Genomic DNA, 19,146 nt, shown 5'->3' on the forward strand with positions numbered 1-19,146 from the left:
GCTTCTAATATTACATCATTGGTTTTAAAACTTTATTTTCTAAAATAAGCATTTAAAGCCATCAATTTCAATTTAAGCTGCATTGGCTGCATTTCAATATGCTGCATTTTTCATCATTCAGTTCAAAATATTCTCTAATTTCCTTCTTTGCCTCATGGATTATTTAAAGTATACTACTTAATTTCCAAATATTTGAGAAACCCCCTGAGATTTTTAAAAATTGATTTCTAATTTAATTTGGTTGTGGTCAGAAAACATTCTATGTATGACATCAGTCCTTTGAAACATATAGAGACTTGTTTTATGGCTCAGTATACGATCTATTTTAGTGACAATTCCATGTGCACTGGAAAGAGCAAAGTAGAAGTCAAGAAATGTTAACTATGTTCAACTGATTGACAGCATTCTTCTACACAACCTCTGGAATCTCTATTTTGCTCCGAGCTTCCCAGGCGCTGTTTCCTGCCAGGCTTTGTGTTCTCTCATCCTATACTTCCACAAGTTAGTTTTATGGCCAAAGATTGAAAAGGACTATTACAGGTATTTCTTACATTTCGTGTACCTCCTTCCTTCTGTGTACACCATGCTGCAAGTTCCAGCTACCTCTATAGCCCTGAACTCTGATCTCTGCCTCCTCAGCTCTGAAAACCACCATTCTCTGCTTGGGCTATATCTGGTCCCCTCTGTTGGAATGGGAGTCTGTAGGGGCCAGGAAATAAGTAGGGTCCTGGCTCACAGCATATTTGGTCCATGTACCCACCCAGTGATCAATTCCAGTGTTCCTGAGTAAATAATTGGAATTGATATACTTGGCAATTGGAATAAGCTAGCAGAATGGGGAAGGTTATCCCCAGCCTCTTCTTGGATGTCAAATACATCTATGAATATTTCTTCCTATACTTTCTAATACTGAGTGTTAAAATCCTAAGTATAATTAAGGGAATGTCTATTTTTCCTTTCAATTTTATCAGAGTTTGCTTCATGTATTTTGAAGCTCTTATATTAGAGTAATGCATATTTAATATTATGTCTTCGAGGTGAACTGACTCTTTTTATCACATGAAATGTATGAAAAATCCCTCTCTTCTTCTCTGGTTCTCAGGATGCCCCTGAGAATGTTTTTCTGTAGCCTTATGGGCTTATAGAGGTGGTCCCCATGTCCTAGAGAGAAGTAGTACTTCAGCTGTGCTGCAAGATGCTGAAAAGCCCTTTTCCCCACAAAGAAACAGATCTCCCCCCCAGCCCCCAGACTGCCAGAAGTATCCCTACCTCCTCTCCTCAGTATGATTAGGGAGGAAAGAGACTATACATCTAAACTGCTGCAAGAAATAGTCAGCATGTACTGACAGGAACCAGAAAAGTACCCCCCCGAGACTGGATTTTGAGGTACTTGATTAAAGGGGACTGGAATGTTAGACTGGATAAACAATAATTCCTTGACCTCCACACAGTGGATTTAACATTATAGTAAGAACTCCAGGGGGGTGAAGCCAAGATGGCTGAATAGGAACAGCTCCAGTCCACAGCTCCCAGCATGAGCGACACAGAAGATGGGTGATTTCTGCATTTCCAACTGAGGTACCAGGTTCTTCTCACTGGGGAGTGTCAGAAAGTGGGTACTGGATACTGAGTGCAGTGCACCAAGCATGAGCCGAAGCACGGCGAGGCATCGCCTCACCTGGGAAGTGCAAGGGGTCAGGGAATTCCCTTTCCTAGTCAAAGAAAGGGGTGACAGACAGCACCCGGAAAATCGGGTCACTCCTACTCTAATACTGCACTTTTCCAATGGTCTTAGCAAATGGCACCCCTGGAGATTCTATCCTGTGCCTGGCTCAGAGGGTCCTATGCCCAGGGAGCCTCACTCATTGCTAGCATGGCAGTCTGAGATCAAACTGCAAGGCGGCAGCCAGGCTGGTGGAGGGGTGCCCACCAATGCCAAGGGTTGAGTAGGTAAACAAAGTGGATGGGAAGCTCGAACTGGGTGGAGCCCACCGCAGCTCGAGGAGGCCTGCCTGCCTCTGTAGACTCCACCTCTCGGGGCAAGGGCATAGCCAAACAAAAGGCAGCAGAATCTACTGCAGACTTAAAAGTCCCTGTCTGACAGCTTTGAAGAGAGTAGTGGTTCTCCCAGCACACAGCTGGAGATCTGAGAATGGACAGACTGCCTCCTCAAGTGGGTTCCTGACCCCCAAGTAGCCTAACTGGGAGGCACCCCCAAGTAGGGGCAGACTGACACACCTCACACGGCTGGGTATTCCTCTGAGACAAAACTTCCAGAGGAACAATCAGGCAGCAACATTTGCTGTTCACTAATATCCGCTGTTCTGCAGCCTCTGCTGCTGATGCCCAGACAAACAGAGTCTGGAGTGGACCTTCAGCAAACTCCAACAGACCTGCAGCTGAGGGACCTGACTGTTATAAGGAAAACTAACTAACAGAAAGGACATCCACACCAAAACGGTATCTGTACATCACCATCATCAAAGATCAAAGGTAGATAAAACCACAAAGATGGGGAAAAAACAGAGAAGGAAAACTGGAAACTCTAAAAATCAGAGTGCCCCTCCTCCTACAAAGGAATTCAGCTCCTCACCAGCAACTGAACAAAGATGGATGGAGAATAACTTTGACAAGTTGAGAGAAGAAGGCTTCAGACGATCAAACTACTCCGAGCTAAAGGAGGAAGTTAGAACCCATAGCAAAGAAGTTAAAAACCTTGAAAAAAAATTAGATGAATGGCTAACTAGAATAACCAACACAGAGAAGTCCTTAAAGGACCCGATGGAGCTGAAAACCAAGGCGCAAAAACTACGTGACGAATGCACAAGCTTCAGTAGCCAATTCAATCAACTGGAAGAAAGGGTATCAGTGATGGAAGATGAAATGAATGAAATGAAGTGAGAAGAGAAGTTTAGAGAAAAAAGAATAAAAAGAAATCAACAAAGCTTCCAAGAAATATGGGACTATGTGAAAAGACCAAATCTACGTCTGATTGGTGTACCTGAATATGACGGGGAGAATGGAACCAAGTTGGAAAACACTCTGCAGGATATTATCCAGGAGAACTTCCCCAATCTAGCAAGGAAGGCCAACATTCCAATTCAGGAAATACAGAGAATGCCACAAAGATACTCCTCAAGAAGAGCAACTCCAAGACACATAATTGTCAGATTCACCAAAGTTGAAATGAAGGAAAAAATGTTAAGGACAGCCAGAGAGAAAGGTTGGGTTACCCACAAAGGGAAGCCCATCAGAATAACAGCTGATCTCTTAGCAGAAACTCTACAAGCCAGAAGAGAGTGGGGGCCAATATTCAACATCCTTAAAGAAAAGAATTTTCAACCCAGAATTTCATATCCGGCCAAACTAAGCTTCATAAGTGAAGGAGAAATAAAATCCTTTGCAGACAAGCAAATGCTGAGAGATTTTGTCACCACCAGGCCTGCCCTAAAAGAGCTCCTGAAGGAAGCACTAAACATGGAAAGGAACAACTGGTACCAGCCACTGCAAAAACATGCCAAATTGTAAAGACCATCAATGCTAGGAAGAAACTGCATCAACTAATGAGCAAAATAACCAGCTAACATCATAATGACAGAATCAAATTCACACATAACAATATTAACCTTAAACGTAAATGAGCTAAATGCTCCAATTAAAAGACACAGACTGGCAAATTGGATAAAGAGTCAAGACCCATCAGTGTGCTGTATTCAGGAAACCCATCTCACATGCAGAGACACACATAGGCTCAAAATCAAGGAATGGAGGAAGATCTACCAAGCAAAACAAAAAAATGGCAGGGGCTGCAATCCTAGTCTCGGGTAAAACAGACTTTAAACCAACAAAAATCAAAAGAGACAAAGAAGGCCATTACATAATGGTAAAGGGATCAATTCAACAAGAAGAGCTAACTATCCTAAATATATATGCACCCAATACAGGAGCACCCAGATTCATAAAGCAAGTCCTCAGAGACCTACAAAGAGACTTAGACTCCCACACAATAATAATGGGAGACTTTAACACCCCACTGTCAACATTAGACAGATCAACGAGACAGAAAGTTAACAAGGATATCCAGGAATTGAAGTCAGCTTTGCACCAAGTGGACCTAATAGACATCTACAGAACTCTCCACCCCAAATCAACAGAATATACATTCTTTTCAGCACCGCACCACACCTATTCCATAATTGACCACATAGTTGGAAGTAAAGCACTCCTCAGCAAATGTAAAAGAAAAGAAATTATAACAAACTGTCTCTCAGACCACAGTGCAATCAAACTAGAACTCAGGATTAAGAAACTCACTCAAAACCACTCAACTACATGGAAACTGAACAACCTGCTCCTGAATAACTACTGGGTACATAACGAAATGGAGGCAGAAATAAAGATGTTCTTTGAAACAAATGAGAACAAAGACACAACATACCAGAATCTCTGGGACACATTCAAAGCAGTGTGTAGAGGGAAATTTAGAGCACAAAATGCTCACAAGAGAAAGCAGGAAAGATCTAAAATTGACACCCTAACATCACAATTAAAAGAACTAGAGAAGCAAGAGCAAACACATTCAAAAGCTAGCAGAAGGCAAGAAATAACTAAGATCAGAGCAGAACTGAAGGAAATAGAGACACAAAAATCCCTTCAAAAAATCAATGAATCCAGGAGATGGTTTTTTGAAAAGATCAACAAAATTGATAGACCACTAGCAAGACTAATAAAGAAGAAAAGAGAGAAGAATCAAACAGACACAATAAAATTGATAAAGGGGATATCACCACCGATCCCACAGAAATACAAACTACCATCAGAGAATACTATAAACACCTCTAAGCAAATAAACCAGAAAATCTAGAAGAAATGGATAAATTCCTCAACACATACACCCTCCCAAGACTAAACGAGGAAGAAGTTGAATCTCTGAGTAGACCAATAACAGGCTCTGAAATTGAGGCAACAATTAATAGCTTACCAACCAAAAAAAGTCCAGGACCAAATGGATTCACAGCCGAATTCTACCAGAGGTACAAGGAGGAGCTGGTACCATTCCTTCTAAAACTATTCCAAACAATAGAAAAAAAGGGAATCCTCCCTAACTCATTTTATGAGGCCAGCATCATCCTGATACCAAATCCTGGCAGAGACACAATAAAAAAAAGAGAATTTTAGACCAATATCCCTGATAAACATTGATACAAAAATCCTCAATAAAATACTGGCAAACCGAATCCAGCAGCACATCAAAAAGCTTATCCATCGTGACCAAGTGGGCTTCATCCATGGGATGCATTGCTGGTTCAACATACACAAATCAATAAATGTAATCCAGCATATAAACAGAACCAATGACAAAAACCATATGATTATCTCAATAGATGCAGAAAAGGCCTTTGACAAAATTCAACAACACTTCATGCTAAAAACTCTCAATAAATTAGTTATCGATGGGACGTATCTCAAAATAATAAGAGATATCTATGACAAACCCACAGCCAATATCATACTCAATGGGCACAAACTGGAAGCGTTCCCTTTGAAAACTGGCACAAGACAGGGATGCCCTCTCTCACTACTCCTATTCAACATAGTGTTGGAAGTTGTGGCCAGGGCAATCAGGCAGGAGAAGGAAATAAAGGGTATTCAATTAGGAAAAGAGGAAGTCAAGTTTTCCCTGTTTGCAGATGACATCATTGTATATCTAGAAAACCCCATCATCTCAGCCCAAAATCTCCTTAAGCTGATAGGCAACTTTAGCAATGTCTCAGGATAGAAAATCAGTGTGCAAAAATGACAACCATTCGTATACACCAATAACAGACAAACAGAGAGCCAAATCATGACTGAACTCCCATTCACAATTGCTTCAAAGAGAATAAAATACCTAGGAATCCAACTTACAAGGAACATGAAGGACCTCTTCAAGGAGAACTACAAACCACTGCTCAATGAAATAAAAGAGGATACAAACAAATGGAAGAACATTCCATGCTCATGGGTAGGAAGAATCAATATCGTGAAAATGGCCATACTGCCCAAGGTAATTTATAGATTCAATGCCATCCCCATCAAGCTACCAATGACTTTCTTCACAGAATTGGAAAAAACTACTTTAAAGTTCATTATCGATCCAAAAAAGAGCCCACATTGCCAAGTCAATCTTAAGCAAAAAGAACAAAGCTGGAGCCATCATGCTACCTGACTTCAAACTATACTACAAGGCTACAGTAACCCAAACATCATGGTACTGGTACCAAAACAGAGATATAGACCAATGGAACAGAACAGAGCCCTCAGAAATAATGCCGCATATCTACAACCATCTGATCTTTGACAAACCTGACAAAAACAAGAAATGGGGAAAGGATTCCCTACTTAATAAATGGTGCTGGGAAAACTGGCTAGCCATATGTAGAAAGCTGAAATTGGATCCCTTCCTTACACCTTATACAAAAATTAATTCAAGATGGATTAAAGACTTAAATATTAGACCTAAAACCATAAAAACTCTAGAAGAAAACCTAGGCAATACCATTCAGGACATAGGCATGGGCAAGGACTTCATGTCTAAAACACCAAAAGCAATGGCAACAAAAGCCAAAATTGACAAATGGGATCTAATTAAACTAAAGAGCTTCTGCACAGCAAAAGAAACTACCATCAGAGTGAACAGGCAACCTACAGAATGGGAGAAAATTTTTGCAACCTACTCATCTGACAAAGGGCTAATATCCAGAATCTACAATGAACTCAAACAAATTTACAAGAAACAAACAAACAAACAACCTCATCAACAAGTGGGCGAAGGATAGGAACAGATATTTCTCAAAAGAAGACATTTATGCAGCCAAAAAACACATGAAAAAATGCTCATCATCACTAGCCATCAGAGAAATGCAAATCAAAACCACAGTGAGATACCATCTCACACCAGTTAGAATGGCCATCATTAAAAAGTCAGGAAACAACAGGTGCTGGAGAGGATGTGGAGAAATAGGAACACATTTACACTGCTGGTGGGACTGTAAACTACTTCAACCATTGTGGAAGCCGGTGTGGCGATTCCTCAGGGATCTAAAACTAGAAATACCATTTGACCCAGCCATCCCATTACTGGGTATATACCCAAAGGATTATAAATCATGCTGCTATAAAGACACATGCACACATATGTTTATTGCAGCACTATTCACAATAGCGAAGACTTGGAACCAACCCAAATGTCCAACAATGATAGACCGGATTAAGAAAATGTGGCACATATACACCATGGAATACTATGCAGCCATAAAAAATGATGAGTTTATGTCCTTTGTAGGGACATTGATGAAGCTGGAAACCATCATTCTCAGCAAACTATCACAAGGACAAAAAAGCAAACACCGCATGTTCTCACTCATAGGTGGGAACTGAACATGAGAACACATGGACACAGGAAGGGGAACATCACACACCGGGGCCTGTTGTGGGGTCGGGGTAGTGGGGAGGGATAGCATTAGGAGATATACCTAATGTTAAATGACGAGTTAATGGGTGCAGCACACCAACATGGCACATGTATACATATGTAACAAACCTGCACGTTGTGCACACGTATGCTAAAACTTAAAGTATAATAATAAAAAAAAAAAGAACTCCAGTGAATAAGGTATATTCACTTCTAGGGTGGTCCTTAGAAACTTGGAAAAAGATAGCCAACACTGTGAAGTCGAGATGCTGGAGCTACCCTGGCAGATAGTAGAGGAAGCACTCCATAACACCATAGCAATTATATACTGTTATAAATAGCCTCAATTTTTCTGCAAATTACCCCTGGCTATTTAGTTGAGTGGCTATTTACTGGGGAAAGATATTTTAAGAAGTTGTCATTCAAATTCAGAAACCTAAAGCAGAATCAAGACCCCTCTGTTAGAATGGGAGTCTATAGGGGAACAGAAAATAAGTAGGGTCCTGGCTAAAGTCTGCTCACAGCATATTTGGTTCATGTAAGCACCCAGTGATCTATTCCGTCTTCCTGAGTAAATAATTTGAATTTGTATACTTAACAATTGGAATAAGCTAGCAGAATGGGGAAGGTTATGCCCAGCCACTTCTTGGATTTCAAATACACCTATGATGGACTATTTGATATTGTTCCAGAGGTTCTATTTATGTTTTTTCAGTCTTTTTCTTTGAGTCCCTGCTCATTTCTTTTCAGCTTTTTTCTCTTTGTGCACCAGTTGGATCATTTTCCATCTTCCTGTCTTCATGTTCATTGATCTTTCCATTGGCAATGTCCAATCTTCTAAGACCTATTAGTAAATTTTTCATTTGCATATTATGTTTTTTTCACTTCTCGAATTTCAGTTTAATTCTGTTTATCACTCCTTATAGTCACCATTTTCTTTAAAACTCTAAGCATTTCATAATAACTGTTGTAAAGTCCCTGTCTGCTAATTCTGTAATTCTCTTTTCTCTGTGTCTGTTTCTGCTTTTTCCTGATTATAGGACATGTCTTCCTGCTTCTAGATATATCTATAGATAAATCAATACATATACACTTTATTTATTTATCGTATATTGGACATACACTTGTCTGAATTTTGTTTTCTTCCTTTAAAGAGCTATTTTCTGACAGTTAATTTCCCAGCGAATCAGCTTGAGTTTTTCAAATCTTACCTTTAAGCTTTTTGGAGAAAAAGTCTAAAGCAGCACTTTGTCTAGGACCAACTAGGTCTGCTTCTATGGCATGGCTTGTGGAGGATATTAAGTAAATGTTCAGAGTATTCAGTGAGGTTACTTCCCTTATGGCTGGTCAGAACTCCTACATCTCCCAGCACTGTGCAACCTCTGGAATCTCTATTTTGCTCATAGCTTCCCAGGTGCTGTTTCCTGCCAGGTTTTGTGTTCTCTCATCCTATACTTCCACAAGTTAGTTACGTGGCCAAAGACTGAAGAGAACCATTACAGATATTTCTTAAGCTACATTTCATGTACCTCCTTCCGTGTACATCATGCTGCAAGTTTCAGCTACCTCTGCAGCCCTGAACTCTGATCTCTGCCTCCTCAGCTCCGAAAACCACCATGCTCTGCTTGGGTTATATCTGGTCAAACTGTGGGCTGAAAAGAACCTTCAGGAAGATATGTAGGTTGATGATCCTGCTCATTTTGTATTTGTCTTTTCTTAGGCATCACGGTCCTGCTTTGCCAATTTTCCACCATCTTAAAAAAAAACTGCCTCATATATTTTGTCCAGTCTTGTAGTTCCTTACATTTGGGGAGCTAGTCCAGTACTAGTTGGAGAGCTATTTCTATACTATTTACAATGACATAGCCCAAAGCAGAAATTCGCCAAAAGTCCTCCAAAAGAATAATATTTTATTCCATTAATAATTAAAACAGAGCTTTTCATTTTCTATATTTTCATAGCAGTATTTATAAAAGTCATTAATTTGGATATCACATTATACCTCATTGATGATAGCAATAGAAATTAAGTATTAAAGTGCAGTTGCATTATATATACATTTAACATGTATTAATACGACACTCAGAAAAAGTAACAAAAATTAAAATTTAGGTAGTATGTACAGTTCTATCCTCCTTTCTGATTAGCTTAGTGTGTGTTTATAGATATATACATGTAATATATATATATACACTTTGCTGCATACTATAATCTCCATAAACATTGCATATTTATAAATATATAAAACACACAGATATAGAATTGTATACACAAACCATGTACACTGTAACCTGTGGATGGTTGAAGAATTTTAAAAAAATGTTGATGGCAAAATTTCCCTTTTTTTAACTAACTTTGGAATTTAACTCATTCATGAGATATGGCTTGACTATCTTCTGTTAAAAGAATTAACAACACATAGAATTTCACTGGACTATAACAAGGAAACAACATCTAGAGAAATTCTGTTTAATCCATTTTAAAGGGTGTGTCTATTTTATAAAGTCCATAAGTACTTCATAATTCATCTGTTTGCAAGTTCTAATATTAGCTATAGATAATTCTGAAAATAAGTACATTCATAATAAGACACTTGTGTTAAATGGGAAATACAGGCCAGGCTTGGTCACTCATGCCTGTAATTCCAACACTTTGGGAGGCCGATCTGAGAGGATCACTGGTGCCCAGGACCTCAAAACCAACCTGAGCAACAAAGTGAGACCCCCATCGCTACAAAAAAATTAAAACATAAAAAAGTTTAGCTGGGTATGGTGGCATGCACCTGTAGACTCAGCTACTCAGAAGGCTGAGGTGGAAGGATTGCTTGAACCCAGGAGTTGGAGGCTACAGGATGCCTTAATCTCACTACTGCATTCTAACATGGGCGACAGAATGAGAATCTGACTCTAAAAAGCAAAACAAAACAACAAAGAAAAAAGAAACACTGTAAAATTTATTATCAAACTAGTTGAAAAATTTACAGAAAAAATAAGGTAAACATTTAATGGTTTACAATGAAAGGAAATATGGATACACTATTAATGTATTCGGGTAAAATATGACATAAGAGATCTCAGACCCCAACTTTGCCTGGCATCAAAACACTCTATCCTATAGCTGATTTATTATGCAATAGCGCAGCCATCAGGCAAAGTATTCACTGTGATTGACTGATTAACTTGATACCCAGCTTTTTTGTGACTTGATGGCATCATTGAAGTTTTGTTTTAGGTCTTTATAAAATCAGCTTTAGTGATTCATCCAGATTGTTAAATGGAGATGTTTTTCTTAATGATTAAATGAAGAAATAAAGGCTATCTGAGTATACACCAAGTGTAGCTGTATTACAAAGTAATGTGTGCTTCTTTACCAGGGTGCCTGAAATAATGAAATATGAAAAAACATATAATCTAAAATGATGAATTTTATGTTAAAAATATTCCCTTTAAACATATTAGGAATTTGAACAAGTATGGTATATTTTTAAATATAAATGGTTAGGGGCTATTGTATTGGACAGTACAGATACAGAGTATTTATATCATCACAAAAAGTTCTGTTGGATAGCACTGCCCTAGAGCAAGCAAAATAGAATTTTATTTAAGGATTGTAAATTTATTTTCTTGTTTTTGTAGAGGAGGAACGTAAAGAAGGAGAGAAAATAAATCTCAATAATGCCTTCAAAATAATTTCTAAAAGACTTATAAATTCACAGTCATTTAGCGATATGTCCCCTATCCCTGCAATACCACAGCTGCACTTTACTCTCTATGCACACAATTTGATGAACATACCATGTTTTTTCATGTCTTGGTGCAATTGCAGAGGATGTACTATCTGCCAAGAGCACTGTGCTGACCCCACTTCCTCACTGTCTACTCTTACTCGTACTTGAGAATTTAATTCCTGTGGAAATAAATCCTCGAGCCCTCTCACACTCCAGTCGTATTGGGATGATGGCCCTCTTGGGTGGCATAGCAACAATGCAGTGTATTTCAGTATATTTCTGCTTAACTCCTCCCACTTCACACACACAAATATTTTCTGGGACCCTTGACAGCAAGGGTCGCAACTTACTCATCTTATGCTCAATAAATGTGGAATTAATAACTTTGTCTAAAACTTTCTGTCATAATCAAATTACTTAACATGTATTAAATAACTCTTTAATAAATATGCCAACAAATATAAGCTTACCCTTTGAGGTCATTAATTAATTTGTTTTTTTCCTGGACTATTCGCTTGTGATGCATTCGATGAAAATCACGTTCTTTCTGAATTTTCAGCAGATCTTCTCTAGCTGTGCTGAAAAAAAATAATAACTTCATAAATCACTGCTAATTCTTTTTCGAAAAATCATTTAGTCTTGAGTTCAAATCCAGTATTGGGCCGTTCAAAAGATAATAGGAAAACAAGTATTTTGCTATAATTCTCATTGAGGATTCTCATCAAACATAATTTGTATAAGGTCATATTAGGTGTGGGGGTGAAGGATGAAATGGCAAAACCTGTGGTTCCAAAAATATGATTCATCTACATTTCATCTAAGTAAATGAAAATTAAAGGTATGCTGCCAGAGCATATCCAAAGTATAAACCATCTACTTCCAAAGAGGACTTGTTTGGCTTGGAAAATTGAAATATATGAAACATGACAATTCAAAATTATTAAAAATAAAGACTATGGAATTTAACTCTGAACTTCCTAGAATGTAAAGTTAAAGAGAATATACTAGATTATTCAGTTCTGATAATTAGGAAAAGAAAGCATATGAATTCTAGAAAACCAAGATTTTATGGTATATATTAAATAAATATATATCATCAGTGGATCTGATTACTACATAATTCATAGCTTGATGAGAATGGTCTTCAATATCAGTGCTGTAATACACAAAAATTTTTCAACTTGATATATCTTCTGCAAACCTCTGGCATAAAGCAAGCGAAAGCATTCTTTCTAAGCCCAGGTTCTATGTGAAAATTTAATGAGAATGTTTCACTTACCTCCATAATATATTAGTTTCAATATAATAATGTGAAATATAATTTATAATGAAAAAGTAGTTCTCAGCCTCAGATAACTGACAAAGTGCTACAGCATTGACACTGTCACATTTCCATTCTGAAAAATGGACTGATACCTCATACTAGGATTGAAACAGAAGAAATCTACTTCTCTGGGTCACAATTATTTCAAAATTTTGATTCACATAAAATAAAGGCACATGAACAGATTTCTGCTTTAAGCGGTGTCAGAACTCAGTCACTGAGAAGCAGTGTATGGGATGCTACCAAAGACGTTTATGAGATAAAGTAAGGCTCTCAATGAAGCATATGTTGATTAACAACTTCTTGATGCAAGATCAAATTACATGGGGCATATGGTGCAAGGTCTCTGATCCATTCTTCCAAGTTTCTTCTTTTCTTTTAAGTTCTGGGGCACAGGTGCAAGTTGTGAAGGTTTGTTACATAGGTAAACGTGTGCCACAGGGGTTTACTGCACCTATCAACCCATCACCTAGGTATTATGCACAGCATATGTTCGCTATTTTTCCTAACGCTCCACCTCCCCAGACCACATACCCCACCCCAACAGGCCCCAGTGCATGTGGTTCCCTTTCCTGTGTCCATGTGTTTTGATTACTCAGCTCCCACTTATAAGTGAGAACATGCAGTGTTTAGTTTTCTGTCACTGCGTTAGTTTGCTGAGGATAATGGCTTCCAACTCCATCCATGTCCCTACAAAGGACATGATCCCATTCCTTTTTATGGCTGCATAGTATTTCATGGTGTATATGTGCCACATTTTCTTTATCCAGTCTATCATTGATGGGCATCTGGGTTGATTCCATGTCTTTGTGATTGTAAATAGTGCTGCAGTGAACATATACATGCATGTGTCTTTGTAACAGAATGATTTATATTCCTTTGGGTATATACCCAGTAATGGGATTGAGTCTATGTGTGTCTTTGCATGTGAGATGGGTCTCTTGAATACAGCACACCAGTGAATCTTGACTCTATCCAGCTTGCCACTCTGCATCTTTTAATTGGGGCATTTAGTCCATTTACATTTAAGGTTAATATTGTTATGTATCAATTTGATCCTGTCATTGTGATGCTAGCTGGTTATTTTGCAGACTTGTTTATGTAGTTGCATCATATTGTCACTGGTCTGTGTACTTCAGTGTGTTTTTGTAGTGGCTGGTAATGGTTTTTCCTTTCCATATTTAGTGCTTCCTTCAGGAGTGCTTGCAAGGCAGGCCTGGTGGTGATGAATTCCCTCAGCATTTGCTTGTCTGAGAAATATTTTATTTATCTTTCACTTATGAAGCTGAGTTTGACCAGATATGAAATTCTAGGTTGGAAAGTCTTTTAAGAATGTCGAATATTGACCCCCTGAAGGGTTTCTGCAGAGATCCACTGTTAGTCTGATGGGCTTCCCTTTACAGGTAACCTGGCCTTTCTCTCTGGCTGCCCTTAACATTTTTTCCTTCATTTCAGCCCTGGAGAATCTGATGATTATGTGTCTTTTGCTTGATCTTCTCATGGAGTATCTTACTGGGGTTGTCTGGGTTTCCTGAATTTGAACATTGGCCTGTCTTGCTAGGTTGAGGAAGTTGTGGATGATATCCTGAAGTGTGTTTTCCAACTTGGTTCCACTCTCTCTGTCTCTTTCAGGTATTCTTATCAGTCATAGGTTTGGTTTTTTAACATAATCGCACAGTTCTCAGAGGTTTGTTTCATTCCTTTTCATTCTTTTTTTCTCTACTATTGTCTGCCTGTCTTATTTCAGCAAGATAGTCTTCAAGCTCTGATACCCTTTCTTCTGCTTGGTCTCTGGCTATTGATGCTTGTTATTGCATTGTGAAGTTCTCGTGTTGTGTTTTTCAGCTCAATCAGGTCATTTATGTTCCTCTCTATACTAGTTATTTTGGTAAACAGCTCCTGTAATGTTTTATCATGGTTCTTAGCTTCTTTGCAATGAGTTAGAACATAATTCTTTAGCTCAGTGAAGTTCATTATTACCCATCTTCTGAAGTCTACTTCTGTCAATTCATCCATCTCAGCCTCAGCCCAGTTCTGTGCCTTGCTGGAGACATGTTTCAATGATTTGGAGGAGAAGAGGCACTCTGGCTTTTTGAGTTTCCAAGATTTTTGTGTTGATTCTTTCTCATCATCATGAGTTTATCTACCTTTGATCTTTGAGGTTGCTGACCTTTGGATGGGTTTTTGTAGGGTCCTTTTCATTGATGTTGTTGTTGTTTTCTGTTTTTCTTTTAGCAGTCAGGCCCCTCTTCTATAGGGCTGTTGCAGTTTGCTGGGGGTCCACTCTAAATCCTATTTGTCTGGGTCCCTCCCACCCCTGGAGGTATCACCAGCAAAGGCTACAGACCAGCACAGATGGCAGCCAGCTCCTTCCTCTGGGAGCTGTGTCCCAGAGGGGCACCAACCTGATGCCGGCTGGAATTCTCCTGTATGAGGTATCTGTGGACTCCTGTTGGGAGGTCTCACCTAGTCAGCAGGAGTGGGATCAGGGACCTGCTTAAACAAGCAGTCTGACTGCCCGTTGGTGGAGTGGGTGTGCTGCACCCTCATCTGGGCTCCCCTGACTCTCCAGAGCTAGCAGGCAGAAAAGAAAAAGACCACTGATCCATGATACCACAGCTGCCCCTCCTAGTGGCTCCTCTCAGGGATATCAAAGTTCTGTTCATAAACTCCTGTCTAGGGATGCTGAAATTCCCACAGAGAGGCCTCACCCAGTGAGAAGAAATGGATCATGGTTCCGCTTAAGGAAGCAGTCTAGCCATGAACTGACACAGCTGCTGTGCTGCGCTGTGGGGAACTGCTCCTGGTCCAGACCATCCAGTCTCACTGGCACCTACTGCAGGGGACAATGGCCAACTGGAGCCACAGTGATGGTGGCCAACCCTCCTGCCCTGGGAATTAAGTCTTCTTAGGCAGTCGCTGGCCTGCTGCATTGGCTGGCAGGGATTCCAAACCAGTGTATTTTAGCTTGTGGGGTTCTGTGGAAGTGAGGCCACTTGGCCCCCTGGCTTCAGCCCCCTTCCCACATGAGTGGACAGATATCCTGCCTCATGGGAGTTCCCAGAGCCAGAGTATGGAAATATTCCTGTGTCTTGATGCCTGCTCAAACAGCCAGCCACCCAAGCAGCTGCCATGTCTTTACAGTTCTGTGCTTGGGACCCAAGGCCCTGGTGGCGTGGGCTCACAAGGGGAACTCCTGATCTGCAGGTTGCAAGGATCCATGACAAGAGCAAGGTTTTCAGGCAGGGGTAGCACAATCCCTCACCGCCTCCTCTGGCTGGGGGAGAAAGCTTCCTTTGCCCATGCAGCCCTTGGGTGGGCCCTTGATGCTCTTCCTTGCTCTCCCTGGGTTGCGCCAACCACCTAGTCAGTCCCAATGAGAAAAGCTTCATACCTCAATTGAAGATTCAGAATTCACTTGCTGTTTTCATCCTTCTTGGTGGGAGCCACAGAGTAGAGCTGTTTCTATTTGGTCAACTTGGCTAATCCCACCCCCTAAGTTTCTTTCTCCCCACCTCCCAGCACACCCTATTTTTAAAAAAATGACCTCTACTGTTCTTGATTTTACTGCCAATTTTGTAGTTTTCATTACATGTAAATAAACAACGTTCAGGTGACTCACAATACTCATGGTGAACTTTCTCCACCTAAACCTCAACCTCATTTTCATGCCAACAATCTTGTATGTGCAAGAAATTACTGATTCGAACATTCCGTCTTGAAAAATCATCTGAGGAATATACTAATGATTGAACAATTTATTCTTTTCTGATTTTAACCCATGTGTGTATATCAAGAATATAATTTGACAAATAATATAAGTTGACAACATAAATTGAGAAATAATATAGATACTGATATTGAATGAAGTGCTTTTTATCTTTTCTAATTTGTGATTGTATTGCTTCTGGTCAAGATGTCTCTGCTGCAAAAAGGAAAATTAATGGTTATTTTCCTTTAAATATATATAGTGTATTTTTTAGTGTTAGTGTAAGACTTACATATATTCACTTTAACAAAAAAGACAGTGAAATTTAGGACAGTTCTGCATCTCAACAACAATAAAGCCTATATTTAAAATAGGAATACATGTCCATCTTCCAGTTTTTAGATTGTAGATAAGGATGTAATTTTCTCAAGTTCATTATGAGATTCTTTGGGAACAGTTCATTGTTTGTGACAACCCTTTTTGAATTGTCTGGTTATTTGCATACTTTCATCTCTTCCAAAATATTACAAACTTCTAGTTTTAACCATTTATCTATATTGCTAAATGAAAATATAATTTTTAATTATTACTTTTTAAAACTTTTGCAGGTACATAGTAGATGTATATATTCATGGGGTACGTGAGATATTTTGAAACAGGCATGCATGTGTAATAATCACGGAAAATAGAGCATCCATCCCCTTAAGCATTTATCCTGTTACAAAAAATCCAATTTTACTTTGTTATTTTTAAATGTACAATTAAGTTATGACTACAGTAACCCTATTGTGCTAACAAATACTGGGTCTTATTCATTCTCACTAATTTTTTCTGTACCCATTAACCATCCCTGCCTCACCCACACCCACCCACTACCCTTCCCAGTCTCTGGCAACCATCCTTCTACTCTCTATCTCCATTAGTTCAATTGTTTTGATTTCTAGATCCCACAGATAAATGAGAACATGTGAAATTTGTCTTTCCATGCCTGGGTTATTTCACTTAACAGAATCTCATTCTTTTTTATGGTTGAATAGTTCTCCATTACATATATGTACTACATGTTCTTTATTCATTCATCTGCTGATGGACACTTAGGTTGCTTTCAAATCCTGGCTATTGTGAACAGTGCTGCAACGAACATGGGAGTGCAGATATCTCTTTGATATACTGATTTCCTTTCTTTTGGGTATATACCCAGCAGTGAGATTGCTGGATCATATGGTAGATCTATTTTTAGATTTTTGAGGAACTGCGAACTGTTCTTCATAGTGGTTATACTAATTTACAATCCCACCAACAGTGTACAAAGGTTCCCTTTTCTCCATATCCTTGCCAGCATTATTACCTATCTTTTGGATAAAAGCCATTTTAACTGGGGTGAGATGACAGCTCATCATAATTTTTATTGATATTTGCCTGATGATCAATGATGTTGAGCACTTTTTTATATACCTGTTTGCCATTTGTATGTCTTCTTTTGAGAAAAGTCTGTTCAAATTTTTTGTCCATTTTTTTAATTGGAGTATTAGACTTTTTTCCTATAGTTTCTTATATATTCTGGTTATTAGTATATTATCAGATGAGTCATTTGCAAATATTTTCTCCCATTCTATGGGTTTGTCTCTTCACTTTGTTGATTATTCCCTTTTCTATGCAGAAGCTTTTTAACTTGATGTGATCCCATTTGTCCATTATTTTCTTTGGATGCCTGTGCTTGTAGGGTATTACTCAAGAAATTTCTGCCTAGACCAATGTCATTGAGAGTTTCTTTTAGTTTTCTCTTAGGAGTTTCATTGTGATTTGATTTTTGCATATGATGAGACATACTGTTCCAGTTTGATTCTTCTTCATATGGATATCCAGTTTTCCCAGCACCATTTATTGAAGAGACTGTCTTTTCCAGTATGTATGTTCTTGGCACCCCTGTCAAAAATGTGTTCACTGTAGGTATGTGGTTTTGTTTCTGGTTCTCTATTCTGTTCCATTGGTCTATGTGTTTGGTCTTATGTCAGTACCATGTTGTTTTTGTTACTATATTTCTGTAGTATAATTTAAAGTCAGGTAATGTGATTCCTCTGGTTTTGTTCTTTTTGCTTAGGATAGCTTTGCCTATTCTGGATCTTTTGTGATTCCATAAAAATTTTAGGATTGTATTTTCTATTTCTGTGAAGAATCTCATGGGTATTTTGATAGGGGTCACACTGAATATGTAGGTTGCTTAGGGTAGTATGGACATTTTAACAATATTGATTCTTAGAACTCATAAACATAGAATGTCTTTCCATGCTGCTGTGTCCTCTTCAATTTCTTTCATCAGTGTTTTATAGTTTTCATTGTAGAGATATTTCATTTATTTGCTTAAGTTACTTCCTATCTAATTTTATTTATGGCTATTGTAAGTTGGATTACTTTCTAATTTCTTTTTCAGATTCTTCACTGTTGGCATATAGAAATGCTACTGATTTTTGTATGTTGATGTTGTATCCTGAAACCTTGCTGAATTTATCAGTTCTCATGATTTTTTTGGTGGATGCTTTAGGTTTTTCCAAATATAAGATCATATCATCTGCAAACAAGGATAATTTGACTTTTCCCTTTCCAATTATATGCCATTTATTTCCTTCTCTTGTCTGATTGCTAGGACTTCCACTACTACATTGAATAATAGTGGTGACAATGGGCATCCTTTTCATGTTTCAGATCTTAGAGGAAAGGATTTTAAGTTTTCCCTATTCAGTATGACACTGTGGTATGACATAGATAGTGTTTATTGTGTTGAGGTATGTTCCTTCTATACCAAATTTTTTGAGTTTTTATCATAAAGGGATGTTGAATTGTATTAAATTTTTCTCAGCATTAATTGAAATGAACATATGGTTTTTGTTCATTCTTTTGATGTAATGTATCACATTGATTAACTCGCATATGAT

The 19,146-nt window shown here is 38.5% G+C and overlaps 1 protein-coding gene across 6 annotated transcripts in view; it reads right to left on the bottom strand.

Moving 5' to 3' along the window:
* SPAG16 (sperm associated antigen 16) overlaps positions 1-19,146 on the bottom strand; it is a 1,164,736-nt gene that overhangs the window by 1,094,716 nt on the left and 50,874 nt on the right. For all 6 annotated transcript variants that reach the window (XM_032754635.2, XM_058438740.1, XM_058438747.1 and 3 more), the window contains one exon: positions 11,651-11,758. In XM_032754635.2, the coding sequence (XP_032610526.1) occupies positions 11,651-11,758 (108 nt within the window). The remainder of the gene's footprint in view (positions 1-11,650; positions 11,759-19,146) is intronic.

Source organism: Hylobates moloch, unplaced genomic scaffold (assembly GCF_009828535.3).
Source record: "Hylobates moloch isolate HMO894 unplaced genomic scaffold, HMol_V3 SCAFFOLD_1, whole genome shotgun sequence".
NCBI lineage: Eukaryota > Metazoa > Chordata > Mammalia > Primates > Hylobatidae > Hylobates > Hylobates moloch.